Source organism: Lemur catta, chromosome 6 (genome assembly GCF_020740605.2).
Source record: "Lemur catta isolate mLemCat1 chromosome 6, mLemCat1.pri, whole genome shotgun sequence".
Lineage (NCBI taxonomy): Eukaryota > Metazoa > Chordata > Mammalia > Primates > Lemuridae > Lemur > Lemur catta.
The window spans coordinates 53,872,010-53,899,605 of record NC_059133.1 but is presented as its reverse complement, the minus strand read 5'-3'; the positions used below and the strand labels follow the sequence as shown (position 1 = coordinate 53,899,605).

The following is a 27,596-nucleotide window of genomic DNA, read 5'->3' as shown; positions in this document are numbered from 1 at the left end:
TTTTTCTGGTTTTTATAAGCCTGTACCTTTCCCTGAACATGTGTAGTGACTTTCTAATTTCCCTCATGTATCCAGTTGCTTTGAAATGTCCTAGCTTTTCAGGTATGGCTCCCAAATAGAGAAAAAAAGAAAATTGACTGGCTGGGGGAAAGGAAAGAGGGCTGGCCCTTTAAATCTCCCAGAAGTCATTTTAGGCAAAGGGGAGGTGCTTGCAACGATTGGAGGAGGTGCAACAACAATGCCCATGGCTCTTTTTCTTCACCTGTATGACTAGAGGTAGCTTTTAGTAATTAGAGCACAGATTTGGAGGCTGTCTTTTTTGCCTACCTTGGCTCCTGCAAGTTGTGTGCAAGTTGCTCCAGGAACTGTACATCACTGCTTGGCATGGGGATAAGGGGTGGGGAATAGGTAGCTGCTACTATGCTAAGAGCTGAAAGTAACCAAAAATAACCACAGTTCACCACACAGGCCTGCTCCCTGGAAGTTGCAAGCCTTCTATAGACTCCAGAGTTCCAAATTAGTTACATCAGACAGATTCTGACAATGCCAATTGTTGTCTAGGTAGGAAGATAGATTTCTGGTGCTTTCCAATCCACCATCTTCCCAGAATCTTAAATATCTATTCATTTTTGAGTAAACTTGGGAGAATTTTGTCTTTTAAGGCGTTATTTTATTTTGTTTGTACCACAGAATTTTTTTGGCACTAAGCTGTTTGTAGTAATTCCTAATAACTTTTTAATATTTGTGGATCTGTAATGATGTTCTCTTATCCCTTAATTTGTGGTACCTTTTTGTCATCTTCATTTGGCTAGAGTTTTTAATCAATGTTTATAAAATTTTTTCTATATAATAATTTTCTCTACTTTTTAAAATTTCAATGATTTGTTCTTTTCTTTTTTTCCTGCTTTTATCTTATTCCTTTCCTTTTGCTTATTTTGCATTCATTTCTCCCATTTTTTCTGGGTTCTTAATATTGAAGCTTAAATAACTATATTCAAATTTTTCTTTTAATCTTGTTTATGAATTTATTGGTATTAATTTTTATTTAAGCCCTGCTTTAGCTTCATCTAAGTAATTCTGATATGGCATTTTTTCACTATTGTCCAATTTGATTTTTTAAATTTTCTTTTTTATTCTTGCTTTGACTCATGGATTTATCAAAGTTGTTTATTTCAGCTATTTGGGGATTTTCTAAATGTCTTATTTTTGTTGATTTCTAGTTAAATGTTGTGATAGGAAAACATACCCTGGAAGATTCAGGTCTTTTAAAATGTATTAAAATTTTTATATGGTTCAGGAGATTATCTATTTTGGTCAACATTCTATGCACAATTTAAAATAATGTTTTTGAGAGAACACTTGTATGTGGTACTCTATACATATCAGTTAGACTAAAGTAATTGATGCTATAATTTAGACCTTCTACGTCATTTCTGAGTTTTTCCATTTGTTTTATATTTTACTAAGAGATGTATGTTATATTTCCCATCTATCATTGCAATTTTAGTTATTTTCCCATTTTTGCCTGTTCAGATTTTGTTTTATACATTTCATATTCTGTTATTAGGGTCATTTATGTTTATAATTATTGAATTTTACTGCATTATTGTGCCACTTATCATTTTGAAGGGTCTGTGTTTGTCTCTAGCAAAACAACTTGTATTGGAATGTTTTTTATCTGATATATTGTCAAACTTCCATATACTTATATTGTTCATATTTATTTTCCAACCTTTTATTTTAATATATTTGTTTCTTCAGTTAAAGTAAATACATACAACTATTATCCATAAACTGTAGGAACCTTCTAAATTGTATTTCTATCACTTTCCTCCTTTTTTGGTGCTATTGTAGTCACATGTATTACATCTGGAAATGTTGAATATTAGATTATCTGAAATTTAAAAACATTGCCTTTATTTTTACAGGATAACTTGCTATATATAGAATTTTGACTTACAGTTTTCCCCCTCTCTTTGCAATGTCTCTTGGCTTCTATAGTCTTTAAAAAAATCAACCATTAATTTGTCTTTGTTTGTAACATGTTGAGTTTTCTTTGATTTTATATGATTGCTTTAAAAAACTTTCTAAGTATTTGACTTTCAACAGTTTGATTATGTTGTGTCTAGAAGTGGATTTATTTCTGTTCATCTTGTTTCAAATTTGTTTTAGCATCTTGGATTAATAAATTCATATAATTTTTTCTAATTTGGAGGAATTTGGCCATGTTTTCTTCAAATATTTTTCCTGACTTTTTCTTTCTTTACTGTTTTTCTGATACTGTCATAATCATAAAAAGACTGAAACCTCTTTTTATAATTGTTTGATAATATTAACTAACATAAATATATATGTACCCTATGACTAAGAATTCTTTTCCTCTCCATTAAGCCAACAGAAATACATACATGTATTTTCAAAATGTATACACAGAATATTAGTAGCAGCACCATTTGTGAATGTAACTTAAATGTCCATCAAGAGTAGAATGAATACATAAATTATAGTATGTACATATAACAAAATATATCATCAATGATAATACATAATCTATAGGTGTAATAACAACATGGGTAAATTTTATACATGAATATTGAAGACAGACTTAAAAGAAAACTCAAAACTTCTTTAAATGTATGTATAATTAAAAATAAATAGCACCTTATATTATGAAGTAATAAAACAAAAGAAAATTTCTGCAAAAAGATATAAAATGATTTCTATGATACATTATTAAGTGAATAAAAGGAAGTTGAAAAAAAAGTACATAATATATATGTTTTGTAGGAATAGTACAAATAATTTTTTTTCCTATAGACCTTCCGTCCCCAACCCTCAGGCTGTGGACCAGTACTGGTCCATGGCCTGTTAGAAACTGAGCTGCACAGCAGGAGGTGGAGGTGGGTGAGTAAGAATAGCTTCATCTGTATTTATAGCCACTCCTCATTGTTCACATCTTTGCATAAGCTCTGCCTCCTGTCAGATCAGTGACTACATTAGATTCTCATAGGAATGTGAACCCTGCTATACACTGCACATGTGAGGGATCTAGGTCACATGCTCCTTATGAGAATCTAATGCCTGATGATCTGAAGTGGAACTGAGGTGGTGATGCTAGTGCTAGGGAGCAGCTGCAAATACAGATTATCATTAGCAGAGAGGTTTGACCGCACAGTAAATGTAATGTGCTTGAATTATTCTGAAGCCATCCCCCTCCTGGTCCCTGGAAAAATTGTCTTCCATGAAACCAGTTCCTGGTGCCAAAAAGTTTGGGGACTGCTGCTATATAGACAATTTAAGACATAAGCTGTGAATATAGTAACCCATATATCTTGGGGACTTCCAGCTATTCTGGGATTCCAGTACCAGAGCTGCTAGCTATCCTGCTTTAACAGAAAATCAAGTGGAGCTGGTTGTCAGTATTTACAGTGTGCCTTTCACAGGATAATTCTTTTACCTGGTGAATGGCCTAACGCCTAGTTGTCTGACCCATGCGTGACCAGGAGTCTCTTACACAGAAAACTTGCTTATACTGGCTGATGCTCCTGTGGCTCTTGTCTGACCTGTGCCCACTTTATGCCCGCCTGACTATTGCTTTGATGTTGAGAGTCTGTCTGTTCTTGTGTTCTCCCTGGTGTCCCAGGCGAAACCTGGCCTGGAGTGGAGCCTGGGTTCTTAAGATGGAAAGTGCAAATTCAATATATCACCACAATAGGAAATAAGTTCAAAAGATTTATTACTTATAAACCTTGAGCAAGAAGGGAGCAATAGTTGGGAGTTCCTTCCTCTTCTCCAAGTCATGTAAGGCAGGAATGAAGAGTCAAGGAGAGAGGAAGACAGAAAGAAGAAACTAGCGGTATGTATTGAAGAATAGGGTGTGGGTCATTTTAAATTTGAGGGCGTATGTCTAATGGTCCCTTCGAGGCAGCAGGAAAGCAGAGAGCCCGGTCTACTAGGTGGGAAAGATGCTCTAAGTTCCTATCTCTGGACACCTACCTACTCAGGCCATTTGGGCGTGTTGTACCACTTACAATGACCAGGAAGCAACCTTTGTTGTGTTGTTCCCATTACAGGTAGATATCTGGATTGACCACACTGAGGAACAAGAAGAAGATACAGAGCTAGCAACTGTGTCAATGGTGACTAAGCCCTGCTTCTGGTATAAAAAGTTCAACTTATATTCAAAATGGATGCTGAGCCTACATAAAATTATGAGAATTCACTGCACCATGACCCCTAAACACTTTGATGATTATTTTCTGGCAAAGTTCATTCTACTTAATCCTAAATACAAGCATCAGAATCAGAGAACAAATGTTATTACACGAAGTAATAAATCTAAACCTCAGACTCTATTTCAGTTGCACCAATTTTCCCAATAACATCCTTTATAGCAAAAGGGTCTGTATTAGAAGTAGATACTGCATCCAGTTGTCATGTCTCTTCATTGTCTGTCAGTTTGGAACAGTTCCTCAGTCTTTTTAATTTTCATGACGTTGACAGTTTTGAAGATCATTGACCAGGTACTTTGTAGAATATTCAGCAACTTGGATTTGTCTGACATCTTCTCATGATTAGATTCACTTTATAAGTCTTTTTCAGGAGTATCCCACAAGGGATGCTACCTTCCCATGTTATCAGAGCAGGTGGCACATGAATTCATTCTGTCACTTTCTTGATAATTTTCATTTAGTCACTTAAAGCAGATGTTTCTGCTAGGGTTCTCCTATATAAAGTTAAGCATTATTTCTTTTTAAGGAAATTAAATAAAAAAATACAGATGGAATTGATAAAATAGATCAGTATAGACTGACATCCTATATTATTCAGGTGGTTATGCTATGTTATTATCAATTTTGATACTGAAATTGTCATAAGTTTGGCCACTGGGAACCTCTCTAATTCACTTCTATGTGTAATTGATAAGTTCATAATGCTTTAAATAATTAAATAAAAAAATACATACACGTATACATTCATAAAGATAATTTTCATGAGGAATGAGGTATTTTAAGATATAAAATACATCCTCTGTTAAGTGATTGACATTATTATTACTAAAAACATTGCGAAATATAAAAATCTTATTTCAGCTTCTGAAATTTTGTTGTTATACCACTGGGAGTATATCATCTTGTTCACCATACCTTTCAGCTTTGGTACTCTGCCTTTCATCTTGAATCTAAGCTAATTGGACTAAGGGCAATTTGAGAATATATAGACTAATGAGAAATAAATAGTTCATTAATGGAGACCATAACAATTCTCTATTTTGCCATTATTATTTTCTTTCCTGAATTCAATATTTAGCTTATTTTTTATTTTTTATAAAATAAAAGTGTTTATTTAAAATTTATAGTATTTTTGATGTTGGCATATTTTCATTTTATAATTCTATACATGCAACTATATAAAACTATTTCATAATTATCTAAAATTATAGGGTTTTAATTAGCTATTAGATTTAGAAGCCCTTTAGAAGGTTTTGTTTGCTTTTGTTTTCAAATTTTTAGTTCTCTTTTCCTTTCTCCTTTTGTAATTATTTTCCCATTTTACTATAATTTTTTTCAGAAAATTGAATTTTTATCCCAAATTTTTACCTATTGTCAGTGTTACTTTTTGACAATATGTGATTAAATTAATAGCTTTCTATGGATTTTTTTGAATTGTGTTTTATTTTTATGGTAAATTACTTAATATTTAGGTAACACAAAACTTATTGGAGTTTTCTGTTTTCTGTTTTTTTCTTATTAATTTTTTTCACTTGTCCTATTGTCAATGAGAGACATATATAAATACTCCATAACACCATTTTTATTGTCATCAATTTCTTCTTATATCTTAAAGAATTAATACATATTTTACTATGCTGTTCAAAATGATATATTTTCATTACTATTTCCTTATTGTGTATTGAACCGAGAAACAGGGTGAAAAAGAAAAACATGGCAAATTAATAAATCTCATGTTTTGGTGTTTTGTTTTGTTTTCTTTAAAATATAATGGTCATTTGAGTTGAATATGGTTCAACCTGGGGAATGGAATAGAATATAGAGTATGCATTAGTTTGCATGAATTCATTAATTTAGTCTTTAAAAGATTCTGAGATATAAGGCTAGAATTCTAAAGAATTTTAAAATGAGACACAAAATATAAAATGATGAGCCCATATCTACACTTCTTATTGGTACAAATTCACCACTACAATCCAATTCCCCTTATTCCAAATTTCCTGCTTTTTTCACAACACTTTGTTCATGTTTAGATGAGATAAGATAAAAATATTTTGTAATAACTAATTTTTTTCCTTCTTTAATCCTGAGAATCCATAAAATTGGTGAGGAAATTTTCTGATTAACTTTCTTTTTTCAGAAAGAGGTCTCATCTTAATTATGGGAGTAAAGAAAATCCCTCCAAGATATCTTTTTTACTTAAATTGGAGTCAACATAAATTTACATCTTATTGCAGCAAACCCTGGAGACCAATCAGAAACTTACATAGCACTCCTTTATTGTTGCCATTAATCATCTTTGTCTTTGGAGAATATTTATACAAATATTTTTAATTAAAGATGAAGTCATTCTTAGAGTAGCAAGTTTGGAGCCAGCTCTACTCTGATGGTTTCCACATAGTATGATTCCCAATAGATGCTTAAAATAATATTTCATTTTCACAATTAAGTGTGTCAGTTAGGGGGAGACCTAAGAGAGATAGATTTGTGCCCTTGAGAAGGTTAATGTGAAGATGGGACCTCACTGGTCTCAATGTACAAATGGAGTATAAGGAAGCTAATATTTCAAACTTACAAATTGATCTGGTTTTGCCATAATTAGCTCTAGTTTGCACCAGAGCAATCAGATGATTCCCACTGGCGGAATGAAACTTTTGTATCCTGCCATGAATTACCTTAAATAAAGCCTGTATAGCATAACTCATAATTTTAATCAGTCTCATTGGGCCCTATTAAAATGTGAATTTAGTAAGGAACAAAATTAGAAATAACCTTAAGAAATCCCTTGAATAGGTGATTACAGTGCAACTCAAGCTTGATATAGTCTTAAGTGATACTTTAAATGTTAAAAAATATAGGGTCAGAGACAAGCATTTCCTTTAAGTTTTCATACTTGTCTTACACAAATGCATACACACACACACACACACACACACACACATGCATCATAAGAATTTTTGGGTGGATGTCAACATTATTAGATTAATTCCCAGAGAGTCCAAATGTTAAAAGTAACTTTAGAATATCTGCAAACACAATATTCTGATTCTTTCCTTGGAGAATTACATCTGCCCTTAACCACATCTCTTTTTTTTTTCTTTTCTAAATCTGTTTGAAAGAATAATTTATAGCTCTAGTTTATCCCATTTTACATTCCTTAATCCCTGGAAGTTAGTTTAGAACTAATTTACATTTATTATTCTTCCAGTGAAAATGTTGCTCTCATGTTATTCATTATGTTTAACTTGATGTTATGTTTAGACATAACCTAAAATAAACGGGAAAAATGAAAGCTCTTTTCCAAACTGTCTGCCTTCTTTTTTTTTTTTTTTTTTTTTTTGAGACAGATTCTCACTCTGTTGCCCGGGCTAGAGTGCCATGGCATCAGCCTAGCTCACAGTAACCTCAAACTCCTAGGCTCAAGCGATCCTCCTTCCTCAGCCTCCTGAGTAGCTGGGACTACAGGCATGCACCACCATGCCCAGCTAATTTTTTCTATATATATATATATGTTTTTAGCTGTCCGTATAATTTCTTTTCTATTTTTAGTAGAGACGGGGTCTCGCTCTTGCTCAGGCTGGTCTCGAACTCCTGACCTCAAACAATCCACCCGCCTCGACCTCCCAGAGTGCTAGGATTACAGGCGTGAGCCACCACGCCCGGCCTGTCTGTCTTTTTTGTAGACAAATTTGAATTACATTTTTTCTTCAACTAGTCCAATTAAATGTAAAACGATAATTTACCCAGTTCCTTGGTAAGGCAAATTAGTTTGAATGGCAAGATACAACTTAAATAATTTTATTGGAGTGTTTAAAGAAGATATTTGCATTAATTAGTCAGATAAACATGTTATAATCTTTATTTCACTCAGTTAATATACTTTTATTTATATTCAGTTCACATCAGATGTGTAGATACTTTACATGTATGTATCCTCATGGCTATTGTTTGGTTGATTAGATTGAATAGTTTTGTTTTGAATTACGTTAGACACTGTGGTACAATGTGCTGTTCTCAGCTAGTACTTTATTAGCAGCCATGCAACAGAATAATAAATTAATGTTACCATTAATGCTTATTACACTTGATATAAATTAAACATAAAAATCACAAGCAACTTCTAATAATTGAGTATACAGAGGATTTAAGGAATGGCTACAAAAAATATCCTTGTCCAAGTCTTCTCAAAGACATTTATTATACTGACTTGTCTTTAAAAACACGTTTTCCTCCTGCCACAAGAGGGATAACTCTGGGAAGATAATTTGAGAATTCCTTGACTGTGATGACCAAAATTTTTGGTAAATATGAATGAAAAGAGTAAAATGTTAAGGATGCTGAATCTGTTTATAATCTACCTAAAACAGTGCAATAGAACCTTTCGACATAGATCTTCAGAATAATTAAAAAGGAAAACAAGGCACTATGTTAACTGTTTTAAGTGAGAGGTAGCGTTTTAAATTGTAAAGGTATTCCCTAAAGTGGGTAGATATTCTTGTTACTATTTTTAGTTAAATAAGAGAATTTTAGTTTTTATGATTATTAGATGATTATGGAACAGATATTGATTATTCTCAAAAAAATGTTTAACGGTAGTTCTCTGTCTTTTAGCATCCATGCATATAAATATTCCACTAAAAGACTGGAAACCATATTCCACCTAAAGATAGGAGGTGAGAAACAGGGAGGAGGAAGAAAATTGACATTTTAAATTTCAATACGTTCAAAGGCAAAAGCTTTTGTGTTTTCTTACATCATAGATATATATGCCTTAAATAATTTGATCTAAAAATAATTCAAAGTAAATCCTATCTATATACTTCCTAAATAAATAACCAAGTAAGATCCACTTGAATAACTTCATCAATGGAGAATTTTATACTTTTCACAACAGTCCATTTCATTTTCAAAAAGCTCTGCTTCTTAGAAAAGTATTCCTCATACTGAGCAGAAAGGTGGTTTCCTGTGGGTTTCTTCCATGTTTCAAATTATAATCTTTGTGCCTTTGAGAATAAATCAAATTTCTTGTATATGTCCTTTAAATGTGTAATGGCAATGACATCAGTCTTCTTGTATAATATTCACCTTCCATGATGACTTCAGTCAAATCTTCTCTGTCATGGTCATATGTAACAATTCTGGCCACCCATGTGAACTTAGTCTACTATATTACCTGGGCCTTTCAAGTGTAGTAATACCTAGAATTTGACACGGTATTCATTCATTCATTTGTTTAAAAAGGTATTTATTTAGTGCTGTCCAGGTCCGCCTTTCAGGATGGGGTTATAATCCATGGACCTCTTGGATTGAATATTGTGAAAATCATTGATGGCTAATGACCGAAGCTGCTGCTCCTCTCAAGCAGTTTATAGGTTGTTGGGGAGAGAGATTCCAGGAGTTATAAATGCTACAGACAAAAATAGAGTTAGGTGACAAAAAATGAGTCATATGTGACATATTCATTTTGAATACAAATAACACAAAGTGAAGGAGCAAAGAAGAAAATAATCCTATTTCTCTTTGTAAATTTTAAATAATTTAAACAAATATAATACTTTTAATAAAATTGCATTTGTTAAACTATCTTGAGGGCTAAATGTCACAAAGTGTCAGATTTTTTCTTTAAGTTTAAAAATGTTTAGACATGACATTCTTTATAGTGAATGTATCTAACATACTTTCAGGTACAGTCACTATAAGTTCTGTCCACCAGATGGCACTGTTAGGGAGCTTTTCCTGGTCATTTAATTATCTTATCCCTAACGGTAAAATAAACTACCTTTGAATTTAACAAATTAGTAGGGTGTGACTATAGTTACATAGTTATTTCCCTTCTTATAAGGCACTTCTTTGAAAATTAGTAACTTAAATTGATTGTGTTGTTTAAATTGAAAACGTATAATTTGGTGAAAATGTGTTAAGTGCACAAAATCTTATTCTGGATAATTATCATTATTACCAGATTTACCCATGTTGCCAGATGAATCAAAATCAATAATTATGAACATGTTTGTCACCTGATTTTAAGTAGTGGCAACTGTGTATAGAAACTAAGAAGACATTATTTTTGGAATCTTACTTAAGGATTATTTAAACAATTTGAAAATTAAAACATAACAGTACATGTATCTCCACCTTAAAAAAGAGGGCAGACACTAATTATATACTTTGGTTTGTGTATGTGGGAAATTTTTCTTCAGTTCAGGGAATTTTATCACAAAGATTCCTTTTGCATTATATAATTTGTCTAACCCTTTCCTTCTGAGAAAAATAGAAAAATCTCATAAAATTAAATTAAAATCCTAAGGAATTCTGACCCAAAAGTGAATGACTCTAGATTGTTTATCTCATAATATATGATTTAGATTTGTTAAAGAAATTTGCATAATTTTTAAATTACTCTTAAGGAATATATGAATACTAGCTTTGTCTGATTAAATAATGGAATTTTAAAAATTCATTTTAATTTATGAAATTTGTAGGAAAATCACTGAACATTCCAATCATATAAAAATATGTCAGACTAGAAGAAGAATTTATAGTAATAACTAATCTTTCCTAGAAGAATAAAAAGATGGAGTAAAAATATTAACTGCCTAAATCTCTAGAACTTCAACTAAAATTGCTTTGGAATTACTATATAGCCAATTCTTAGTTACAAGAAGCACCTCAACTCAGAATGATGTAAGCAAATGACAAAAGGAGGAAGAAATTATTATCTCATGTAACAGAAAATTCCAGTGTATTACTAAAGCTGGATTCACAGGCCTCTATGTCACCATGACTCACGATGTACACAGCTCTAGGTAGTGTGTTTCTCCCACTGATATTACTATCACCTTATTCTCTGTCCTTGTGCTACAGCCCTCAGAAAGGCCAGAGTTGTATCTTCCCAAATTCAAGTCTAATGGCAAAGATAACACTTTCCTCTTGTTTGCTTAAGTGAAAACTCAAAAGTTAGTTAGACTGGACCTGACTGGGTTGTATATCAAATTTTGAGCCCATCTCTTTGTGAGCCCTTGGGCGCATGCCCACTCCTGTGTTCTATGGTGCTAATGTGTAGTTTCAGGATTGGCAAAGCGTGTTTCTCTAATGAGAAGCGAGGCAAAGGGACAATGGCTGCTAGGGAGACAAAAATCCAAAAAGTGCCTTTGACATTAGGAGTAATAAAGGATGCAAAAATAAAAGCATAGTTAAATGTAAATAGAATAAATTTATTTCCTCTAATCCATGGTAGGTGGAGTGTCAAGCAAATGTACAGCTTGTGTATTTTACATATTTTTCATTTTCCATGAAATTTCTGAAACTCGAAATACAAATTGATTAGTTGATTTTGGGTATAGAGTGGGGTTAGGTACAATAATACCATGTGACTGAATTAATATTCCGTGTCTGTGTTTTTTTTCTTAACGCTCTTTATTGATTTTTTTTGCTTTTCATGCTTGTAAAACTCTCATCACCCTAGCCAGTTTATTTTCAGAGTTTAGACTTTCTAAATCCACTGCTTCCATTATTAGTAGGAAAATTATATTTGGGACCAGACTTAAGAATCCCCTGGATATTTGTGAACAAGTTATGGAACTTCCCTGCGGAGGCCTCATTGCTACATCCATCTTAACACATTGTGGCAGATTTTCTATGAAAAATCAACTAAAAATAAAAATATCTGAACCTGTTTTACAAATGATTTTGTTCCATATCTCCAACAAGCAGGAAGTGAACTACTGCATCATTCAGTCCTGAAAGACAGTGGAGATAAGGGTATAATTTGAAGGAAAAAATAATATATATATAATAGTATAATATTTTAGAGTATGAATGCACCATTTGCAAAAGGTATACCAGTGTTTACTCGTAAGTGTCTTCACTTCTCTGTGCCTCAGTTTTCTCAATTTTATAATGGGCATAATAATACCCTCATTGTGGTATTATGAGATAGATATAAAGCAGGTACACTTTGTAAAACACTCAGCACAATGCCTGGCACATAGCATTAAATGAATATTTTATATAATTATTAATGTCCACTTACATTTTAACAACAGATGGCTTGATGTGAAGATCTACACCATTATGGTTATTAAGTATGAAATGTCCAATTTCCTTAAGCACTAAGTTTGACAGTTGATATCTCTGACATTTCATGTTGACACTTCTTGTTCTATATTTATTGTGAAGGTACATCCTCATTCTTTCAAACACAGGGTTTGGTTTGTAATTATCTTTCAAAAAATTTTTAGAGCAATTTTTGTGAAACCATGGATGAGTTAAAAATTTGTATTATTTTTGAATATGAGTTCCATCGTGGAATAAATGCATCAATGACAGCTTGAAATATCAAAACGAAGTGTTTGGATGGATGTGGCTAATGAACGCACAGTAATGGTTTGAGAAGTTCCGTTCTGGTGATTTTAATCTTCAAAATGAGCGAAGTGGGCGACCTGAGACCAAGACGGATAATGATGAGCTGAAAGCTGTAGTGGAAACGAATTCATCTCATCTATGCATGAATTAGCAGCAAGATTTAAAGCTACTATTCTGACAATATTGGACCATTTAAAACAAATGGGCAAGATAAAGAAGCTGGATAGATGGGTTCCACATAAATTAAACAAGCATCAGAAGAGAAATTGTCTTGAAGCTTGCCTTTCTTTGCTATCACAACATAAAGGCGAACCGTTTCTACACCGTATTGTTATATGGGATGAAGACGGATTCTTTCTGACAATTGCAAGTGTTCAGTACAATGGTTGGATAAAGATGAAGTGCCAAAACACAGCCCAAATCCGAATATTCATCAAAAAAAGCTAATGGTGTCTGTTTGGTGGTCCAGTGCTGGTATTATTCACTACAGCTTCATAAAACCTGGTCAATTGATCACAGCGGATGTCTACTGCAACCAATTGGACGAAATGATGAGGATGCCTGTGATTAAGCAGCTGAGATTGGTCAATGGAGACAGGCCAATCCTCTTGCAAGACAACGCTGGACCACATGTCGCACAAATAATTCTGCTTAAATTACAGAAGATGGACTTGGAAACTCTCTGTCATCCACCATATTCATTAGACCTTGCACCAACTGACTACCACTTCTTCCAGGCTTTGGACCACTTCTTGCAAGGAAAAATATTCGATTTTCAACAAGCTGTGGAAAATGCCTTTCGCTATTTCATCACCATTCGCTGTCCAGGCTTCTTCACTGCTAGCATAAACAAGCCACTGTTAAGATGGCAACGTTGTGTCAATAGTTTAAGCGCATACTTTGTTTTGTTTTGTTTTTTTTTTTTGTTTGTTTTTTGAGACAGAGTCTCACTGTGTTGCCCAGGCTAGAATGCCGTGGCGTCAAGCTCACAGCAACCTCAAACTCCTGGGCTTACCAATTCTTCTGCTTCAGCCTCCCAAGTAGCTGGGACTACAGGCATGTGCCACCATGCCTGGCTAATTTTTTCTATATATATTTTTAGTTGTCCATATAATTTCTTTCTATTTTTAGTAGAGACTGGGTCTTGCTCTTGCTCAGGATGGTCTTGAACTCCTGAGCTCAAACGAGCCTCCTGCCTCGGCCTCCCACCATGCCCAACCTAGGTGCATACTTTGATTAACTGTACTGCTTCTTGTTTGAGATATAATGAACTGAACTTTTGATTTGAAATCAGACATTTCATATTTAATGACTGAATACATTTTATAATTCTATAATCTTTCAATTATCTAACTGTGTAGTCAGATATCAGAAAAATACAAGATCTGTGGGGTGATCACAGCAGTTTGGAGAAGCAATACATACGTGAATCTCTCAAATGGACTAAAACCCTGAAAATAACTATGTCCCCATTCATTCATTTAATTAGTCAAATTTTTGCAATTAATTGAATACCTATCCTTGGTAGGCTTTGACTTAAGTTTTGGGATACAGTAATAATCCATATTCCCCCTTTTCAGGAATCTACAATTAATTGAAGTTCAGTCCAATACTAATAAAAGAAACCCAAATAAATACACAATCCAATCATAGTAAATATGGAAAAGAAACTTATGGAAAAAAGAAATTCAATGTCATAAAATATGTAATAGGAAGAAAAAATGTAGTCATGGGGACCAAAGAAAGCTTTCAAAAACCATGCTGCAATGTAATTTTCTGAACAGAAGTTTTTGGAAAAGTAAAACTGACACATCTGGCCTCACTAAACTGTTAGAATGGGTTAAACGTTAACTACAGGGAAAAAACCAAACGCTGGACTAGAAGGGAAGTCATTCCTTAGAGAACAGTGGATAATAACTCTGTAGTTGTGCCATCCAGAAGTCCATGTAATGCTCTTTAATACTGGTATATCTTATGTAGGATTTAAAATGTCTAGAGGGATTTGCTAGAAGCATTGTTTTATTCTGTTTTAAATAAGGAAGATAGATCAGAATTGATAGGGTCTTTTTTTTTCTTTTTGGCCTTAAATAAGAAGGTCCATTTTCAATATGACCAATAATCTAGTGACTGTGTTTTCTTTATTAGTAGTTAGTAATATTGTTATTATTTGCTGCATATTTTATTGTCACGATGTCTCCATACATAGCTCAATATTTCTGGGCTTCTTCAGATTCTTTCCTGTGAGCAATTTGCCTCCTTTGGATATTTTGTGGATAGTATTATATGAAAAAAATTATTAAACTACTACTATGAACAATGTACATATCTGTTGTGAATTCTACATTAAATGAGTGGAGAAGTTTATTATGAAAAAAATAAGTGATTATTGAGTTGAGATTTGAAGGAAGAACATGGATTAATTAGATAAAGGTGATACCTGCTAGAGAGGGATATTCTAGGGAGAGGAAATAGCATGTTTACTGTCTAGATGATGGGACAATATTCAAGAAACTGAAAGGAAGTCATCAAAATTAGACTAAAGAGAGCATGATACTAGATGGTATTGGTGAGAGCAAAAAGGAACCAGATTATACAGGGCCATTTTGTCCATGATGATTGTTGGCTGTTCTTCCTCTATCCTTTTTTTTTTTTTTTTTTTTTTTTGAGACAGAGTCTCACTTTGTTGCCCGGGCTAGAGTGAGTGCCGTGGCATCAGCCTAGCTCACAGCAACCTCAAACTCCTGGGCTTAAGTGATCCTCCTGCCTCAGCTTCCCGAGTAGCTGGGACTACAGGCATGCGCCACCATGCCCGGCTAATTTTTTTCTATATATACTTTTAGTTGTCCAGATAATTTATTTCTATTTTTTTAGTAGAGACGGGGTCTCGTTCAGGCTGGTCTTGAACTCCTGACCTCGAGCGATCCACCTGCCTCGACCTCCCAGAGGGCTAGGATTACAGGCGTGAGCCACCACGCCCAGCCTTCTCTATCCTTTTTGAAATGTAGCTGTTTCCTGAAGTGTGCTCTCAGAGTGGCAAACCTTCTCTTCATCAAAAAATGAAGTTTTTGTTTCATATTTTCAGTGTTCTCTAGGGATTTTCATACTACCTTGTGTAAAACATCAAAATATTTATCATTTTTATAATTATCTTTTGAACAAATACTTAGAAAGCTAATTGCATATTTCCTTTTTGTCTCATAGCACTAAGTGAAATTGACTAATTATATTTTGTTTAAGTAATGGGCCAAGAGGAATGTTACACTCATAATTTTGAAAAATAATCATGTTGAATTGCACTCTTTGTGAATATACTCTTGGAACTTGCACCTAGAGTCTTCCATTCACTGATTAATTTTAAAATGTCATATTTTTATTTGTGAAGGCCACTCTAAGAAAGAAAGTAGTTTTAGGCATCTAAAAAATAAATCATTGGCTCAAGAAAAAGGCAAGCTATGACAGGAAGGAATTGATGTAACATGACATGTTTTTCACTTGTAAAATGTGTGTCTGTGATATACAGCTCTAGTTCTGGCCTTTGGAAATTAACTTTCCACTCTCCAGAGTTAGAAAATGAAAGAGAGAAAAATAATCATTGAGACATAAATTCTTATCCTGTATTTAAACCAATGCTTTATCATATATACATATACTTCACCCTCTTTCAATATTACAAATACAAGTTCACCAAATACTCCTTAGCGTAAACTTGTGGCTTTTACTGACAGTGCTCCCTCCTTTATCCCTCCAACCTTTCTTATCATTTCAAGGTTTAATGCCAGTTGCTTTCCAGCTGCCAAACATCTGAAACACTGTACCTGAGGGCATTTCCAGAAGTCTGCAAGAGTCAGAAGCAGAGGAGAAGTGTCGGGGTTAACACTCTCTAACATAAACCTTTGAGGAATGCCTCTCTAGAAGTAGAGAACAATAAGTTTTAGGATTGCGTTTTGTACTATTTCCCTCAAAAGATTAATTTTAGTGGCCATTTATGGAACCCAATGTAATAATGGACCACTTTTTGGCTGTCTTCTTTTTTCAGTATCATTTCCCCACTTTTGAGCCCCTTTCAAATAAATGAATTACCCTTGTTTTAGGGTTTGATTCTAAGATATCAACGCTAAGATGAAATCAAAGGTTAACTTTCATGTTGGTAAAATGTCACTGAACATTTAATTTTTGTCACCTCTCTTCTCTAAGGTTGCCTTAAGAAACCAACAATTGTTTAAAAGCTATTTATTTAGTCTCTTACAGCAGTCTTGTTCTTTATTATTTAAAGAGTCATAATTGCATAGTTAATTAGCTAGAATATATGGACAGTGCTAAAAGGAAATCATATTCAAACTGATATGTTTAAACAAGGTTCACAATAGGTGTAATAAGATTGAATGTCACAGAGGGAGAGATTTCTCTAAAACTTTATTCATATCAAAAACAGACAAAGAAAAAAATAGATGGATAAGAGCAAGGGAAGAATCTAGTTTTGAATAAAGAACCAAGATCCCTCACTAGATTTACAAGATAAATATTTAAAGTTGTCTCATAGTGTACATCACTCATCATTATTTGTTAACAGTTGACCATTTAAGATGTATGATTATTAAGATGTATCAAAAGCAGAGTGACTAAAGGAGCATAGTCTACTTAGAACTTAAATTCTAACAGCTTGTATTTTATACCAAAAGTGTGCCATTTCCTATTCATTTTTTCTCAAGAAGAATATTTCATTTTCCTCAGGAAAATGGTGTGAAACATACTGACTTTATTCCTGTTACCATTGGAGAAGGAAAAAATGGTGGGCCCAACACAGGAGATGCTTAGTAAATATTGTTGAGTAAATGAATGATGACACCATTGAATGATGACACCAATGAATGATCCTATTGTATAGTGCTCTTTTGCTTATAAGTATGGAAAAATGTAGTGCAAATCTAAGTGTTTTCTGGTTGTCAGCTATAAATGGTTTAATGACAATATATACTGATAGAGGAATGATCAAGTCTTGGTTAACCTCTCTGTATAGTAGCATAAGTTTCAGCTACTATGGCTGGCTTAGGCCACTTGTCTAAGAGCGTTCCTTTGTGTTACCCTTTGCAAAGCTTCCTTCACTTCCTTGTTCCTCAAGGTATAGATAACAGGATTCAGGGCAGGTGTGACCACTGTGTACATGAGTGCAGTTGCTTTGTCCGTTTCTGGAGTGTGTGCAGTCTTAGGTTGCAGATAAGTGAATAAGGCGGTGCCATAGAACAGAGAAACAACCAGGATATGAGAAGAACAAGTGGAGAAGGCTTTGCGTCTGCCGGCTGCCGAAGGGATTCTCAAGATGGTCACAAGAATGCGCACGTAGGAGCACAGAATGAGGAAACAGGGACTCATAATGAAGATCACAGAAACAGTAAACACCACAATCTCATTTTGGGAGGTATCCACACAAGCCAGTTTCACTACAGGCATGATATCACAAAAGAAGTGTTGAATCTTTCCTGTGCCACAGAAGGGCAGAGTGAAGATCCAGGTGGTCTGGGCTGACTCTACCACCACCCCAGTGACCCAAGATGCGGCAGCCAATTTCAAACACACACGAGGGCTCATCAGGAGAGCGTAATGAAGTGGACGACAAATAGCTACAAAGCGGTCATAGGCCATGGCTGCTAGCAGGCAGCATTCTGTCAGTCCCAAGATGGTGAATATGTACATCTGGGCTGCACAGCCTGCCACGCTTATGGTCTTGGTCTCGACTAGCAGGTGCACCAGCATCTGAGGCACCACACTGGTGATATAGCACATCTCCAAAAAGGAGAGGTTCACTAGGAAGAAATACATGGGAGTGTGCAGGGAAGGGACGACCCAGATCAGGCAGATGATGATGATGTTTCCTCCCACAGTAAATACGTAGATGATTAAGAACACAATGAAGAGTACTGGTTGCAATTCTGCTAGAGAGGAAAAAGCCACAAATGTGAATTTGGTGCAGAGGGACTGGTTTACACCCATCATGGGCTCAGAGCTAGACATCTGTGAAGACAACAAAGAAGGAAGATAATACCCTGGAATCCAGCCACCTAACACAGGTCTCTATCAAAGTACAGCAAAGGAGCTCTCCTAGAATCAGTGGTCTGAGACGGGAACCTAGACACCTGGATTTCTTCTGTGAAATCTTTCTAAATAAATAATCAATTAAATTAGATACATTTTCCTTCCTCATTTTGAGTTGTGGATCTTAAACTATTTTCACAGACATTTAGAGAAAACCATGTTTTTTCAAAAACATATACTGAGTTTTTTTGTTTTTATTTTATCATCATTCTAATTACATCAACAAGCTGTTATGTATTATATAAAGACATTATAATTGTAAAGAATTCACATAAAAACTAAGTCTATAGAGTAAAATATAAAGGTGCTGTATTTTAATCTTCTAAATTCTACAATCCTCCTTAAAGCTACACTTAAGGATTTAAAAGGGAATACATTTCCAACCATTTACCTATACATTTATGTACATATTTTTACTTACTTTGACTTGAACAGAATAAGCCAATGATTAGGAAGCTAAGATACAAAGGAACCAAAACCAACAGAATCTCCTTTCCATAACCTCAATGTAATTTTGCAGGAAATTATGCACAGGAGAACATACCTAGAACCACAAGGTAAACTCTTTTCCTTCTTGGGCTCCTAGACTTCCTGTGATTCCAAGTTATAACACGGTGATAGAATAGGCAGTGTTTTTATTCTTACTAGAGACCATAGGGATTTCATCCACTGCACAGCTTAATCAGATTTGTCTCAAGAGGAATATGTTTAAAAACAAGAAAAATGAATCTTTAATGTGCAATTTGGTTTTAATTTTTTGAATTTATTTCCAGAGATATTCTATTGCTGTCATTTACAACACTTAAGTTTCAATGAATAAAGCCAAAAGTTTCTAGTTGGTACCCATTATGAAATTGGAATACTTATTAAACTTTATGGATGTTTGCCATAGTAATCTTTCTTAAGCTTCTCAAATGGATAGGGATGACTCAGATCTTTGTGATGTTGGTAGGCACAGTGCAGGGCTCATAGTTGGCTCCATAAACCCCACAGATAACATTCACTTTATTCACCATTTATAATTCAATTGTTAGAAGCATTGAAAAATAGACATGGTGAGGACAATTCCAAATTTCCAATAGAATTAATTAAAATAATTTATGAAAAATATTTTTTAAATATTTATTTTCCTCTTAGTGTCCTCAAGAAATGAAAAACTTGTTCATTCTCAATGATCCCCATTGCTTCAATCAGAACACATTTTCCTTCCCCTGCTGGGTCAAAATGGCAATTTCATTGGAGAAGGGAGAAAAGGGAGCAAAAGTGGAGGTTGACAGATCAGTTTTGAAGCTATTATGTTAGAGCTGCTTTTTCCTTCTTCCACAATTCCCTTGCCAAACCAAAAGATGGGAGTTTTAGACAGTACCTCTCTTTTCTTTTTCTTTTTTTTTTTTTTTGTCATTTTTCATCTGGCTTCTTTTATTTATAATATTTTCAAGGGTCATCCATGTTGTGGCATGTGTCGGTACATTGTTCCATTTTATTGTTGAATAATAGTGTATTATATGGATGTACCACATTTTGTTTATCAGTCATCAGCTGATGGACATTTGGGCTGTTTCCACTTTTTTTCTATTATAAATAATGCTGCTATGAACATTTGTGTACACATTTTCGTGTATTTATATATGTAATATATATAAAACCTCATTTAAGTTTTATAACTCTCTGAAAGACTTGTTATTGTTATCCTCATTATACAGACCAAGAAACAAATACAGAGTCATTAAAAAAATTTCCCAAGTTGTTATAGGTACAAAGAAGTGGAGTTGGGATCTAAAGTCAGGGTGTCTCTCATAATACCAATCTGTATTAATATAATATTTTTCCTTTCCTTTTATTGTCCTCTGTTATCTCTTCTAGATAAATTTCAGTACAACAGATGATAAAAATTGTGTTAAGAAACATTGTGAGAATATCTATGTTGCCATAAACAGATTGTTAGTAGAGATATGGAAGTTAAAGGCCCTGCTGGTGAGGGCTCAGAAGTAAATGAAGGATGTGTTATTAGAACCTGAAGGAAAAGGGATTTGTGCTATATAGTCACAGAAAGGTTAGCAGAATTGTATTCTGCAGTTGTGTGGGAAGGAAATTTTGTAAATGTTGGACGTGGATATTTCGCTGAAGAAATTTCCAAGCAAAGTGTTGAAATTTCTTACTACTTACACTAAATATGAGAAGAGAAAGATAAGTTGATGCAATAACTATTAAATGAAAAGGAATCAGGATTTGATGATTTTGGAAATTTTTAAAAATGTTATCACATTAGAGTCAATATAATTTAGCAGTTAAGAGAATGGGCTTTGGAGTCAGAATGCTTAAATGTTTACCCCAATTCTCAACTTAATAACTGTGATTTTGGGCAATAAGAAAAGTTTCTTTGTGTCCATGCCTTCATCATTAATGTGGAAATATAAATTTTATGCTTCATTAAACTTTTGTAAAAATCAAAGGTGTAGTGATATCAGGAACACCGTGGAATAGGTAGCTCCTGATGCTACCTTCACCCATGGACACACCATATAAGCATCTATCCATAAATCAGTTCCCTCTGAAAGTCCAAGACCAGTTGAGAGACCCCTATCCACTAGGTAACAGGGAAAAACATCTACTTTCAAAAAGTAGGAAAAGCAATGGGCGTTGGGCAGAGGTGTGGGGGAGGGGATGGGTGTATACCTATACCTACATAATGAGTGCAATGCAAACTGTCTGAAGAATGAACACGTTTGAAGCTCTGACTCAGGGTGGGGGGGTGGGGGGCAAGGGAAATATACATAACCTAAACTTTTGTACCCCCCATAATAAGCTGAAATTTAAAAAAAAGAAGTAGGAAAAGCTAAAGCACATTCAGGCATAGACTTCACCTCAGGCACTATATTGTAAAGTTGGGAAAGGAATCCCCAGCACTCAGTTTCTCTACCTGGAGAGGAGGGTCTTGACTTCAGTGTAGGGCCCTAATCCTGATTTTCCCCATGGATTGACTTTTAATTCACCAGCTATGGGGGCAAAAGGGATCTCTCACACACACACACACACACACACACACACACACATCTCGTCTCTCTAGACCATAAGGAAAAGAAGAAGCAGTTTCAGGACTCCATCCCCCTGGGAGCAGTGTAGAGAAGAGGCTTAAAAAAACATAGCTCTATGTTATTCTCTCCAAAAGGGGTTTACAAAACACATCCCCAGTGGCTACCTGGTGGTCTGACTTCCAACTAACTTGAATTGAGGGAGTTTAAGAGACAGTCAGTTATTAATCCATCACCAGCCTGGGGGAAATTTGCACTCACACTGAGGCCCCCAGCTTTTACAGCATCCACCTAAGGAATTGCATTCTAAATCTCCTACTTATGGGAGCAGAAGGGATTGGTGAACACATACCTCGCTAGACTGCAGGAAAAAGGGGCATATTTAAACTGAAATGCAGACATCTCCAGGGACTTCATTCCCATGGAACAATGCAGAGTAAGAGCTTAAAAAGATGCAACTTTCTGTTGTCCCAAGAAGGAGCTTAAGACACACATCAAGAGCACCAAATTTTAAAGCTACCTCTCAAAGGACTCCATCCTAAAACTAGTAGTTCTGGAAACAGAAGGGACTATGCATACATGAATCTCCTTTGATCACTGGAAAAAAATGTGGTTAAAAATGGGTGTTCACTTTTAGGGGCTACATTCCCTTGAAGCAGTGCAGAAAAGGGGAAAGAATCTGCAGCTCTCGTTAAGTTCATTTGTGTAGATGTTCCCTGGTCCCCCAGTTACCAGTGTTAAGAATGAGTACTGGTACTGAGTTGAGCCAATGATGGAGTGATCACAAACACAGAGCAACTTAATACAAACAGTTTATCACATAAAGAAAGAATGAAAGTAAAGGAAGCTATGCAAAAGGAAAATATGTTCCAGAGAGAGTGGAACGGGTCAGTCTCCAGGACTGAAGAAGGCTCACTAGTTTGTCCTGCCTTTCCCCAGGCAAGATTGGTTGCTGTTTCCTGCCTTTAGGGGGTGATTGACAGATTGCCGTTGTATAACAGATCACATGACAGGTTACATAACAGGGTAGGTTACATAACAATTTGCTTTTCTGTGCACACGTCTTTTCTGGAATTTTCCGCAAAATTCACCCATGTTATGCCAATTAGGTGGTAATGAGCTCTAAGTCAGTTAAAGGTTACTAAAACTTTTTACCATGTATGTTCCCACCAGGAAACAGTTCCTAACCACAATTTGGTTCCTATCTACAATTTGGTTCTTGCTCTCTGCCCCTAGCCACCACCTTGCCACCTTACCACCTGTTTCCGCTCCCCTCTACCAGACCTAACAGCTCTCACTTTCTCCCTGGAAGGGGTTTATGACACACACTTTCAGTGGCTACTTGATGGCCTAGTTTCTAATGGACTTTCATGATAAGAACCCTCAACAAACTAAGCATAGAAGAAACATAACTCAAAATTATAAAAGCCATATATGACAAACCCACAACCAACATCTCACTAAATGTGGTATAGTTGAAAGCATTACCCTTAAGAACTGGAACAATACAAAGGTGCCCACTGTCAGCATTTCTTTTCAACATAGTACTAGAAATCCTAACCAGAGCAATCAGGTAAGAGAAAGAAATAGAAAGTGTCTGCATCAAGAAAGAGGAAGTCAAACTATTTGCTTGCTGATGATATTATCGTGCATCTAGAAAACTCAAAAACTCCACCAAAAGAGTCGTAGAACTGATAAATAAATTTAGCAAATTTTCTCAGGCTACAAAATCAATGTACACAAATAAGTAGTAATTCTATATACTATAACAGTCAAGCTCAGAGTAAAGTCAAGGAATCAACGCCATTTATAATAGCTACAAAGAAGGCCTAAATGGTGGCTCACACCTGTAATCCTAGTACTTTGGGAGGATGATACAGGAGAATCACTTGGGGCCAGGAGTTCAAGACCAGCCTGAGCAAGACAAAGATTCCATCTCTACAAAAAATAGAAAAATTAGCTGGGCATGGTAGCACACACCTGTAGTCCCAGCAAGTTGGAAGGCTGAGGCAGGAAGATTGGTTGAGCCCAGGAGTTTGAGGTTGCAATGAACTATGATGAAGCCACTGTGCTCCAGCCTACGCAACAGAGCAAGACATCGTCTCAAAAAAAAAAAAAAGCTTAAAAAAATACCTAGGAGGCCGGGCACGGTGGCTCACGCCTGTAATCCTAGCACTCTGGGAGGCCGAGGCGGGTGGATCGTTTGAGCCCAGGAGTTCAAGACCAGCCTGAGCAAGAGCGAGACCCCGTCTCTACTAAAAATAGAAAGAAATTATCTGGCCAACTAAAATATATATAGAAAAAATTAGCTGGGCATGGTGGCACATGCCTGTAGTCCCAGCTACCTGGGAGGCTGAGGCAGTAGGATCACTTAAGCCCAGGAGTTTGAGGTTGCTGTGAGCTAGGCGGATGCCATGGTACTCACTCTAGCCCGGGCAACAAAGCGAGACTCTGTCTCAAAAAAAATAAATAAATAAAAAATACCTAGGAATATTCTAAAATACCTGGAATATTCTTAATCAAGGAGCTAGGGAGCTCTAGAAAGAGAACTACAAAATACTGATGAAAAAAATTATAGATAATACACAAAAATGGAAAAACATCCCATGCTCATGGATTGGTAGAATCAACATTGTTAAAAGGTCCACACTGCCCCAAATTATTTACAGATTCAAGGCAATCCCCATCAAAATACCAATGTCATATTTCATAGATCTAGGCAAAAATAATTCTAAGCTCCATATGGAACCAACAAAGAGCCAAAGCAATCTTAAGCAAAAAATAAAATAAAATAAAATAAAAATTTGAAGGATCTAGAGGCATCACATTACTTGACTTCAAATTATACTACCAGCCTATAGTACCAAAATAGCATGGTACTGGTATGAACGTAGAGGTAGAGACATAGACCAATTGGAACAGAATAGCAACCTAGAAACAAAACCGTGTAGCTATGACCAACTGATTTTTGGCAAAGCAGACAAAAACATACACTGAGGAAAGGACCACCTATTCAATAATGATGCTGGGAAAATTCAATAGCCACATACAGAAGAATGATACAGGGCCCCTATCTCTCTCACCATATACAGAAATTAATTCAAAATAGATAAAAGACTTAAATGTAAGGCATGAAACCATAAAAATTCTAGAAAAAAATGTAGGAAAAATTCTTCTAGGCACTGACCCAGGCAAAAAATTTATGACTCATACCCCAAAGGCAAATACAGCAACAAAAATAAATGAATGAGATTTAATTAAATTAAAAACCTCTGCACAGCAAAGGAAATAATCAACAGAATAAATAGACAACCTACAGAATGGGAGAAAATATTCACAAACTATGTATTTGATAAAAGGCTCCAGTCTCCAGGTGGTGAGTACAGGAGCTTGCTGTGGTAGGTAGGGGCAGGGTGATCTTCAGGCCCCTGGCAGAATGCTCAAGTGGGGGTGGCAGCAGCTGTGTTGCAGCCCTCCGCTGGGGAGAGTGAGGTTGCTTTCAGTGGCATTAGGTATATGCAGGCAGCTGGAGTATATGTGCTCTGTTCACACTTTGGCTTTGTGGGAAATGCGCATAGCATCAGTGGCTGTAGGACAGAATGTTTGTCCTTGGGGCATGTGAAAATGTTAGGGGCCACAGGGTCATTGCTAATGGCTGATGCTTTAGCCCTGGTAGGCAGCAGCTAGCCTCAGCAGTGGCTGTGGGTGAAGAATTTCAATTAGGCTTTAGAGGTGTGAAGACACAGGGCCTCTTGGGCTCCTGGGCTGGTTGCAGTATGGGCTCTCAATAAGGTGCCTTGTTGTAGCTACTTAGGACTTGGGGGCTGTGTGGGACCTGGCTCAAGATTCCTCTCTGGAACAATGTCTTCACATGTTCTCCAGGTAAACTTCGGGTCAGCCATCTTGAAGGCCCCAATCTTGTTTTTAAAGAAATATTCTAGCTGCTATTTTAATTCTTCAAGTTATTTTACTTCTAAAAAGTAACTTCCAGATTACTAGAGTAGCATTTTCTGGTTATTGAAAAGATATATCCCAGCTTAAAGTACACAAATACTGTTTTACATACTTTTAGTGTTTACACACTTTATGGTTTATACACCACCTTTGGATGAATTTGATTTGGGTTTTCCATTCCTGCAGGGTTGATACCTTCTAGATTAATTCATATACTTAAATTCTGAAACTAAAATCTGTGGACCAAATGCTAGACCAACGTGAGTCACATTTTGACTTTTATTTTATGAGCCACTAAACAGCCTTTCTTACTGATATTTCTTTATTCTTTATTTCCTCAAAATGAATTTTATCAAATGAGAATTATGAAGAATGTAACCTTTTTGAGAGGGGGGTCTGTGTCTATCTTACCCTTCAAACCTAGTACCTAACACAGTGTCACAACTTAGTGGGTAAATTAAACTATCATTGACTTGCTTTCCTGGACAAATTGAAAATTATAACAACATGAAAAATTTTTGGCTAAAATAATTAAGATGAACTACCCACAAGATGGCAGTAATATATAGTCGGTGAATAAATTGTATTATACAATTTGACTTTAGGAATTGCTTGATGAGGAGTTGGACTACTCTAGAGTGAAAATTTGGCGCCTATGTAGTAGTTTGTATTTTATCCATTGTTTTTTGGGGGGCTGGGGGTGGTACTCATCAGTAAATAAATAATGCAGAAATAACTCTATTGAAGTTTTACCTTGTCTTCAGATAAGGGGATTGTCATGGACCTCTTGTTGAGGTCTTACATATCTTTCATTTAAATTTTTGAAAGCAAAACGAAAGCTTGATGCATGATTCAGTAATGCATCATTTTTTATTTTTTTATTTTTATTTTTTTGCCTGATATTACAAATATTTCCTTCAGTATGGTGCATAGTTATTTAGTTGGTACAGGTATGAATAAAGATAGATCAAATACATTTTATACTCTAAATTTTTCTTGGAAATGGTTAGAGATTTGTTTTACTTGTCTTACGGGTCGATGTACCCAATGGAAGATTTTTAAAAAGATTTTAACCTATTGTACTATTGTTATTTTGTTTACTGAGAAAGTAAGTGTTGAGAAATTTTCATTTAATTTTCACAAATGTAGGACTTGAGGGGTTTGTGGGACCCTGTTATCTTTTTTCTTATCTAGAAGGAAGTAAAATTAGGAAGCGATGAGCCTTCCTATCTAGCTATTTGTTAAAGGTCCTGTTCGTGCTGTTCACGAGTAGATTGAACTGAAACTCCTAGGTCCTTTTCAAGGTTTTTGTACCCCCTGGAGATTTCATTAAAATTTTTTTGGAATTATTCCCACTGTGCTAATTTGTAACTGTTTTAAGTTTATATTTATTTATAAGAGATGTTTCTGCAACAAGTATAGCTGTAATGAAATAACTGTTTTGTTAGTTGATATAACACACATCAAAGTATAATGTTATTTCTTTAGACTCTCTAAAATAACCTCAAAAATTCCAAACACAAACAATTTCAGGGATTAAAAAAAGAAAAAACCTGCTCACTTTTTATGACAGTAACCATGTTAGACATCATAAGGTACTACTATTGTGGAATAATATAGGAATTCTGGTATTGTTTACAGTGTTCTCATAGTAAACAAACCAATGGCCAAAATATTTAAGATATAGGACGGCAATAAAATATATGCCAATTATGAGCTTAATTTGATGCATTTAATCATTTAAAAAAGATTATTATGGAAATACATGCTCAAAATAAAAATTTTAAAGATGAGTTAAAAATAAAATTTAAAAATCATATAAGTTTCAAGAGCATGGTATAAATTTTTCTTATCAATATTGAACCAAACTCTATCCCTCCAAAATACAAAAATCTTAGAGGGAAAATTAAAATTTATTCTCATC

At 35.0% G+C, this 27,596-nt stretch overlaps 1 protein-coding gene across 1 annotated transcript; it reads right to left on the bottom strand.

Annotated features, from left to right (window-relative positions):
- Positions 1 to 17,642: 17,642 nt before the first annotated feature.
- Positions 17,643 to 18,584, bottom strand: LOC123640547 (olfactory receptor 10C1-like). Its single transcript, XM_045555158.1, has one exon. The coding sequence runs from the start codon at positions 18,582 to 18,584 to the stop codon at positions 17,643 to 17,645; it is 942 nt and encodes a 313-aa protein (XP_045411114.1).
- Between the last annotated feature and the right edge of the window lie 9,012 nt (positions 18,585 to 27,596).

Bases quoted from the DNA above. Each gene is read 5' to 3' on its own strand.
- LOC123640547 (XM_045555158.1), bottom strand. From the start codon at position 18,584: ATGGGTGTAAACCAGTCCCTCTGCACCAAATTCACATTTGTGGCTTTT.